Genomic DNA, 9,001 nt, shown 5'->3' on the forward strand with positions numbered 1-9,001 from the left:
CTGCCTCGAGGGGAACAGGAAGACGGTGGTCCAGTGAGTCGAGTCGACACACACACGGGTTACATGAGGGATGTATTTGAAATGTTGAGTGGAAAAGATCTCCAAATGCTGAAGTTTGTTCACTTACCTCWGAGACTCGATGAGTAGCTTGGAAAGGTAAAGCTCCTCGCGTTGCATTTACATTTATAAAAATGGGGAGAAAATGTAAAATATGGCATGAAAACCTTTTCAGGAGCCCAACAACTTGTGGATTAGCGAGCGGCTTCTCCAAGGTTTGCGTGTTTTACCGCTTTCCCACAATTATTTAACACCTCATTAATGAAAGTCAATCTTTGGACAAATTAAAACTCAACACGGGAAAATTTAACTTAAATTAAAAAAAATTCTAGGCAGCAGTAGTTGAATTTATACAGCACCTCTTGCAAATAAAAAATATCAAACATTTTAGCATTTTTAGATATTTTAGCAAAACTAAAATACTGAATGAAAACATAAAGTGAAAGAAAAAGTTAAATACAATTAAATCGAATTTAGAATATTTAACCCTGTCGAAATGGGGTCCAACCGACCCCACACAGGTAAAACCTGCATCATTTTCCATAGTCCTCTACGTTTGCCTCAGTCCTCGCACGCACAAGGGTTAAAAAAGGATCTTAAGGAATAGCATGTTTGAATAAAAAAATACTCGACTAAAACTCTCAAAAGCAAATCGATTTGCATCGCTCTGGAAAGTTCTGCAGTTCTTGGAACAACCAGGAGATTTTGGTTTGAGGACCTGGAGGATCCAACAGTTCAGATTTCAGGAGTCTCATCATGCAGGAACCTGAACATTAGTCAGGGTTTTACAATGAATAAATTCAGGAAGTAAACAGTGAAAAGACAGGAGGGACGTCRGTTCCTCTCTTGGTTCCAGGTAAGTTGTTTGTTTTTTATTTTTTTTGCTGATGCATCATAGTATCCTAAATCAGAGGAAATGAAAGCCATTTTGTTTTGTTTTTTTAAACAAACCTTTATAGTTTGGAAATATTTCTGCAAGTAAAGATCCTCTGCTGTCTTCCGGTCACCATAGAAACCACAACAAAGCGCTCTGCCTGTGCGGTTTGAAGTTCTGAACTGACTTTGCCTTTTCTTTTCCTCCTGCAGCTGCTACGGAGGCCTGGGGCGATCMGCTTTAAGTGAGGACAGTCTGCTTTCACGTGATGACCTTCTCGTTTGGTCTCTCAACTCACAGCGTTTGTTTCCCACTCAGTCGCCGCCTGCCTGCTGCTCCAGCTCTCGGTGACGATGACGGCCAACGAAGCCATCGAGATCCTCAGAGAGCACAGAGGAGGAGGAGCAATACAAACGGTGAAGGTGAGGTCAGATAGAAGTGTTTATTTGTATTTTTAATGAAGGAATTCAGCACACATCAATCTTGGATGTCTTTTTTTTTTTTTTTTTTTTTTTTTTTTTTTTTTTTGCAGCAATACAATTTTCTTCACGAGTTTCGGGAGAAGTATGCCGCCTACAAAGAGAGCAGAGAGGCTTCCACWGAGAGATCGGTGTCTCGGTGATTCTGGAGTAAGGAGAAAATAATCTGTAAACATCTGCATTCAGTGACTTTTAACTCTCCAAGAGCTGCACTTTAAAATAGTATATCACTTCCTTTGAGCTTTTAAATAAACCAAAAGGTTCAGGTAACAACACAACTCGGCTTAATAAAATCTTTAAAAAATATATATAAGCCTGTGTTTAAGCTTTAAGAAGAGTTAAGTAGATATGTACATTTTCTGTACCAAAATATTTTTAAAAAGCCTATTCATGTCTGTTAAAGTGACACTACTCAATCCACCGCACAAGAAAAAAATAAATAAAAAAAATGAACATTGCAGAAAATTTCAACGTTTGTTTTATTTTGAATTATTTTCCCAAATGTGACACGGTGTCTTGATAAACTGACTGGTTCAAAATGAAAGACATTGCTCTAATCAGTGAAAGCTTGAGCTAAATAACTTATTGAACTAGGTAAGTTTGACGGAGATGCAGGAGTGCTTGATGTCAGAGGAACTTGTATAAAAATTCAGAAAACGATAAATAGACCAGAGATTCTAACAACGTGGACTATTTGTTCAAATCAACCAAAAACAGAACATCGAAGGTATGATTCAACAGTATGGCACATCAGCAGTTTGCTACTGAAGCTCTAAAGTAAATGTAGAATACATCGCTGTYGAGTCKGCCTTTCACTTAACTCAGAGCTACAAGGGAAACTTTACAGAAAACACATGATCCCCTCTGAACAACTAAATATTGGACAGGTAGAGCACAGATTTTAAATATTGAAACAATTCATTGAAAAAAAAAACAAAAAAACCTGATAAAATGGTGCATCATGTTTCACTACAAGATAACGCTAGTCTTTTATTCCTTCAGTCCATCTTTAGTCTGAACAGATTGAGCCGTCTGCAGCTAAGATCTTTAAGATAATAAACTACCTGGTCAGAGTACATCAGCCGTTACGTTCCAGAAAAAACAAACCGTAAAGCAGATCAGCACACGTTTAGATTCACACACACGAACCTCAAATCCTAATCTGTAAACACTCGAAAGCAGGGAGAAAAGATGGAAAACAATTTTTATTTAATCTCAAGCATAAAAAAAAGGAAAAAGATCAACTTGTCCATTGAAGTTTGTCCGTATTTCCAGATAATTTTTTTTTAAGTTGTTTTGCTTTGACGGAAACGCTGCGACCAAGATAGTCTTTATAGAGGTTAGAAGTTTCCAGAATGACTCTCTGTACTGTGTGTGTGTGAGTGTGTTTGTCGGGGGGGCTCATCCACTTGAAATAACGGCTCGTGTTGCTCATCAATTGTCTCCAGCAGGTCCAGTGTTCCAGCACTTTGATCATAGTGTCTGGTCATCTACTGTACAGCCCGGTCCGTTTCCCKCCACGTCTTTAGGAGCTCACCAGAACATAGATCATTCTGGAAGAGACRGATTAGGATTACAGTCAGGTTCACTCGCAGCCGCCTGGGTCCTAATGACCACAGTCAGTAAGATGATGCAACGTTTTCAACATCTGTGACTGACAAAATAGAAACGACTCAGGGTGTTGCCACAATTTAAAAACATCTGCTGGAAATTTAAAGTTTTGACAAAAAAACAACAAAAAACCCACACATTTCCTTACTGCTGTACTGCGTGTTAAAACTGGGAGCGTTTCTATTACTGTCATGCAACATCAACTTTGTTTTTGACAAATCTTAAAACTTTAGTTAAAATAAAAAATAGGCCTTTTTGGTATTCAATTAGATTTTATCCGATAGGTCAGGGGTAACGACCTTTATAGCCTAGAGCAGTGTTTCCCAACCCTGGTCCTCCAGGCACACTGACCTGCATGTTTTAGATGTTCCCCTGMTTCAGCACACATGATTTCAATTGTTGGCTGATTAACAGGGTTTTGCTGAATTGCACTCATCTGAATGGGGTGTGTTGAAGCAGGGGATCATCTAAAACATGCAGGTCAGTGTGCCTTGAGGACCAGGGTTGGGAAACACTGGCSTAGAGAGCCATTTTGGCAAATAAAACTCATTTAAAGCTGCAAAGGTCACATGATTGAAAAAAAAATACAACTTTTTAGACAAATATCTCCTTTGGGAAATTTCTTGTAATCTTTATAGAACAAGCATTTTGTGTCTATTGTTTTTTTTTTCCTAAGAGGGCAAGGAAAGCAGGTCTAAAAACATTAATGGGAATTTTAGTGTTTGTCATTCTTTGTGAAAATTCAGTGCAAATATTGCAGGAGAATTTTTTAAAACCTTAAAATTGTTATATCTGCAATTAAAAACATTAACTGGCTCCATTTCAGTTTCAGCCAAAGTTATTCAGAGCCAGCTGTGACTCCGGAGCCACGGGTTGGACCAACGCAGAGAGCTTCTGAATTATTGTCAGAGTGAGACAAATAGAAAAAGCTGTGTACCCGTAGAGATAGTAGAAGAATGAGAGGAGGTAGAAAGCCAGTTTGCACCAGCCTTCTTTTTGACAATAGGCCAGGATGTCGGCATTCATGATGGTAGTCGGGTCATAGAGTCCTGGACAGCTCATCACSGGTCTGCTCGTATATCTGTGGCACAGCAAAAATATTAATACAAAAATAAACCTGTTAGTCATAAACGAAGCAGAGGATTCCCGTTTCGGCGGTCAGCCGGTTGCTCGATTACCCACCGCCAGACGTGATAAGCCAGCAGCGGCAAGTTGAGGAAGAGGGTGAGCCACTCGGCCGCGCACAGAAACATCACGCAGAAGAAGAAATGGATGAGATACTCTGGCAGCACCAGCTGAAACAGACCAGAGGAGAGGAGAGGTCAAAGCACAGGGACAGCCGGTCAGTCTGCCTTCCTGCTCAAAACGAGACGTTTAGGAAGCCAAGACAGTCAGAGGACGACATGGGAGGACGCTGCAGCTCCCTGAAGATAACCAATCGTCTTTAATCTTTAGAAAGCAAAGACTGAGGTGTTCTCACTCAGACGTCTAAAAAAAACAAACAAAACAAAAGGTGACATCATTCATAAAAAGGAGTGAAAGACAAATACTGAGCTTTGGTGTAATGTGTTAGATTGTATGGCTACAATGCACGTAGCCGAGGTGACAGCATACCCAGGCTTCGGACGCCATCTTTAACCAAATAACKGGGTGAAAAATCAAGATCTACCACTTGCAAATTCGATAATTCCACAATATACTCTGGATTTTAAAAAAAATCTGATTTTCAATGTTTAGATTAAAAACCGCAAAGTGTGGCATCTGCTGCCATCTAAATGGCAGCAGTTGAAAGTTCCTCCCTGACTTACAGCTTAGGAGTGGGCATTTATCGTATCGTTTATYGTGATAATTTTGATTCATCGTCACAATAAATTYAAATTAGTGATGTTTATAACCCCCAACACTGAATTGTTAGTTTTTAACCATTTTCACCAATGTTTATACAAGAGTATCAATAAATTTGAAAATATGCTAAATTTCAGTTGCTGTGAGTAATTTATCGATACAAATCACATTTTTTTACAATGACTGTACTAAAGTAGCGCATTACAAATGGGGCAGTATGTGTTTGTGAGGATATGATTGTTGTGTCAGTCAGTCATAGCCATTACCTAAAAAAATTAAATAACTAGTTAGCACCTTTACTACAAAATGTGCCAACATTTTGTTCTAATGTTATCACAACATTACTACAAAATATCGTGATAAAACTTTAAGTCTTAAGCTTCGGCAAAAACATGAGTTGCTTTCCAGAGTTTAGAGATCGATTCTTGCAAGTGGACCAGAGAGATTTATTTCCCACCCTGGTTAGGCGACATGCATCACAGTGTGCGTCTAAACTAAACGACGACGCTTGCTCAGGACAACGTTGGTGCATCTCAACATCGACGTGTCTGCAACGACGACAAATCTGCACATCGTCCCACTTTGTGACAGCACATCGTTTGAGAACCATGCTGCGAGCGCGAACGGCGTCGATGCAGCCAGCGTGCCTGAGGTCGGGTCGAGCATCGGGTTCAAGGGGGCAGATGGAAGCACCACATGGAAGCCATGCATTTGGGGGGTGGGATAAAATAAAATAAAAATACAGCAGGTGGAGCCAAACCAACAGCCCGTAGAATGACAGGTGTGGGGCGTGGGGAATGTGCAGGATCTGCACTGCGCTGCCAAATACGACACAACTGAACAGACGGAGGGGGGGCAGGAATGATGACCCCAAACGGGTTCAAACTGGGCTCAAAGCCTGCATACCAGACTATGCAGAACGCCATGGGTTACAGGTATGTGGAGCCCGACTTTTTTTTTTTTTTTTTTTACCCCCTCTACACTAACTCCTCCTCCTGTGGAGAATTTCTAGCCAATCAGAGGTTTTAAATAGTGCTGAGCTGGAGAGAGGTGGGTGGGATTCTGCCACCATCTGTTCAGAACCACAGGTGATGTAGCTTAGAGCCAACTCTGAGCTCACATCGGACAAACAGTGGCTCAAACTGCAACCTCTAATTTGTGAGGAAAATAATACTTTGTGTGTATGTGTGTGTATTTCAGTGACGAATGTGGTTAAGYTGGTAACTTGAAAGCCTTGAAGATCATCCAACCAACTGATTTAAGTCTTTGTCCAGCACATGGAGAGTTTACTGAACTACCATCTGTAAAACCATAAGCAAACAAAGGGTTGATTGTAATAGAAATCATGCATGCTTTAAGCATTTGCCAGTCTTTTCAGTCAAAAGCTAATGCCTCATCAATAAGCCAGAGCAGTTGAATATTTACACACTCTGCTCTCCGCGTAGCTTCACYGTCTCGCCAAACGCAACACGTCAGGAGAYCTTTACAACRATCTGCTGGACGGAGGCCGTGTTCAAAGTATTCATTCCCCTTTTACTTTGTCACATTTTGTCCCAGTACAGCGACAAAGCTTTGCCGATAGACCAACGCAATTTAGAAGTAGCATCCATTCCATGTTTTTGCTTTTTTTTTTTTTTTTTAAATAAAAGATGCGGGAAGTGTGAAAGTAGAGGTGGGCATTTATCATATTGTATCGTTTATCGCGATAAATTACATTTAACCAGGCAAAATTGTCCATATTGTCAGGTTTGTTACCATTTTCTCCACTGCTTGTCCAATGAAAGTATCAATATACATCACATTTGAAAATAAGATTAAATGCAAGTTGGTTCGTTTAGTGATGCAAATCACACTTCTTTATGTGACTGGTGCTGTAAAAAAGCGAATATTTTCCAAGTATTTGTTGGGCTGTAATTGCTGTGTCTTTCAGTCAAACGTGGCATCAATTACAAGAAAATGGTTCTACAAAGTGCTGACTGAGTATCTGCATGTCACACTTTTCAGATATTTACAAAAAAAAAAACAAAAAAAAAACTTGCAAGCCATGTAGTTTTATTTCACAATTAAACTCGATGCTGAGGTTTGTAACAGGACAAAATGTAAAAACATTCAAGGGTGTGAATACGTTTGTAATAAGTACAATACCCAAAGAAGAGCTGGCAACATAAAAACTGCGAGCGTAGAGCCGAGATATCCGACCAAGAAATTAAACTCTACAGTAATCTTTAAAAAAAAAAAAAAAAAAGGAGGGGGGGGAAACGTAATGTTTTTGTCTAATCCACAACGCAACCTAGGTTAGTTAACTGAAAAGACCTCAGCAAACACTTCACCGTGCAAAATGACAAGACTTTGGACTAACGTGGACTCAGCGGGCATTTTAAAGACTGGTACAAACCTTTATTGCAATTTTGACTCTCTTAATCTTTTTGACCTTTTCAATTGTCTTTTAGCATTAAAAAAAGAAAAAAGAAGAGGGGGGGCAAAAGAAGCAGATTGGAAAAACAAAACAAAATGAAAACGCGTTAGTTTCACAGCTAACAAGGTCACTCCATTAAAAAACAAAACAAAAAAAAACTCAGAACAAAAACAAGGTTATTTAGCATAACAGTGCAGAGAAATGGTAGGGGGAAAAAAAGATATGTGGACAACAGTACAGTTGTAACAGAACATCTGCATGCAGTCGTTTAGACAAGAAAAGCAAAGGGCAGACACTTACCGGATTTAAAGTGTTACATTGATCTATAGGATTCTTGTAGTCAGTCTTCAGTTCATCAAATGCAATTATCTGGAAATAATGAAGAAATATGTCACATTAACGATGGCATGATATTTTTATGATACTCCATTTGAGTTAACAATCCACCAAATTTACACACACACACACACACACACACACACACACACAGAAACTGTAAAGTCCTTTTAAATGAACCGATTTGTTATTGCTATAGCATAACATTTAATTTCAGCACATTTTTGTCTTCATGTTAAGAGGTTTTAGTATTACATAAACTGGTGCCACAACACAATCCCTTTAAAATCATTTGTAAGCCATGACAGCAGTGTTTGCCTGCTAATGGTAAATGTGACAGGGCAGAAGCTAATTTCCTTTAGCTCACCCTCCCACASCTAAATYCTACCTGGAGAGAGGAAGGGTCAAAGATCACTACATGCCTCAAAGCTTGAGCAACTTAAGAGAGGAGGGGTAACAATAATTTGGTATAACACACTTGGTGTGCTTTTTTTTCTATGATAGATTACCAATTCTTGCTTACATGACATCTATTGCAAATGAGTAACAATCGTGATCTAAAGTTTACAACAGTGTCCAAGAAATCCCAAAGCTAACGCTGGCAAAAAAAAAGAGTTAATAAAAATATGACTTGAAGTTGTTTCAACATATGACAGTCACACTCTTCCACCCTCTTTACACCAAGTGGCGAGAAAATGGTCACTATACAGCAGAAGCACTTAGCTTTTCCGAAGTAAATATGTCGAAGTCCTTTAGCTTAGCCTGCAAAATGCTAACGAGCCTGCTAGCTGTTAGCACAATGTAGCCTGACGGATTAATAGAAGCCCTGTGTGTTTTGAGGACGTCTAATACGAACATTAACTACAGAAACACCTTAATTCAAAATTATGTGTAAAACCAGCGTCTGTGTCGGTGCCAATGGGCTGAGCTTTCCGCCCGTCCCGACACCAGGGTGTGTACCATTCATTCATTCAGAAGTAGACAGGTTTCTTAAGTAAGCGTGCGTCAATTCAGTTAGCGCTAACGCTCTCTCTAGAGACGTCTCCTGAATCTTGGAGGAGCTGACTCTGACCAGAAACCGTCACTTCTACGTGCCCACTCGGCAGGCCTTGTTTTCAACCCCGAATTTGGGTTCTACACCTGGATAGTCAGGAAAGCAGTCGGTGTACATTTGTACTTACATGCCAGATAGCAAAAAAGATAAGCGCCGCCGTGAGCAGTAGAGCGAGCATGTAACAAAAGGCCGCGAATGTGAACGCCATTTTTCTACGGTTCTTCTGCTCGGTTCCTCCTGGCTCCGTCAACGGATGACGCAGGCTTCCTTTTCCTACTTTTTATGGCGGTTGGCAAACAACTTATAGGTGCATTACCGCCACCTTCCAG

At 40.0% G+C, this 9,001-nt stretch overlaps 2 protein-coding genes across 3 annotated transcripts in view; one reads left to right on the top strand and one right to left on the bottom strand.

The window, feature by feature from the left end:
- cdkn3 (cyclin dependent kinase inhibitor 3) overlaps positions 1 to 1,714 on the top strand; it is a 3,376-nt gene extending 1,662 nt beyond the window's left edge. The window contains exons 5-8 of the mRNA XM_017302410.1: positions 2 to 33; positions 1,144 to 1,175; positions 1,250 to 1,353; positions 1,464 to 1,714. Of these exons, the coding sequence (XP_017157899.1) occupies positions 2 to 33; positions 1,144 to 1,175; positions 1,250 to 1,353; positions 1,464 to 1,553 (258 nt within the window). The 3' untranslated portion in view covers positions 1,554 to 1,714. The remainder of the gene's footprint in view (position 1; positions 34 to 1,143; positions 1,176 to 1,249; positions 1,354 to 1,463) is intronic.
- Positions 1,715 to 1,871: 157 nt separating this feature from the next.
- On the bottom strand, positions 1,872 to 9,001 carry cnih1 (cornichon family member 1). 2 transcript variants are annotated; one of them, XM_017302452.1, is made up of 6 exons: positions 8,800 to 9,001; positions 7,583 to 7,651; positions 7,262 to 7,309; positions 4,204 to 4,316; positions 3,959 to 4,102; positions 1,872 to 2,963 (listed from the first exon to the last, which is right to left on the bottom strand). In XM_017302452.1, exons 1-6 carry the CDS (start codon positions 8,878 to 8,880, stop codon positions 2,936 to 2,938), a joined length of 483 nt encoding a protein of 160 aa, XP_017157941.1. In that variant the 5' UTR covers positions 8,881 to 9,001; the 3' UTR covers positions 1,872 to 2,935. The 2 variants fall into 2 exon arrangements, with proteins under 2 accessions (XP_017157941.1, XP_008397207.1); XM_008398985.2 differs by lacking the exon at positions 7,262 to 7,309 and having other exon boundaries at positions 8,800 to 8,998.

This window comes from Poecilia reticulata, linkage group LG22 (genome assembly GCF_000633615.1).
Source record: "Poecilia reticulata strain Guanapo linkage group LG22, Guppy_female_1.0+MT, whole genome shotgun sequence".
Lineage (NCBI taxonomy): Eukaryota > Metazoa > Chordata > Actinopteri > Cyprinodontiformes > Poeciliidae > Poecilia > Poecilia reticulata.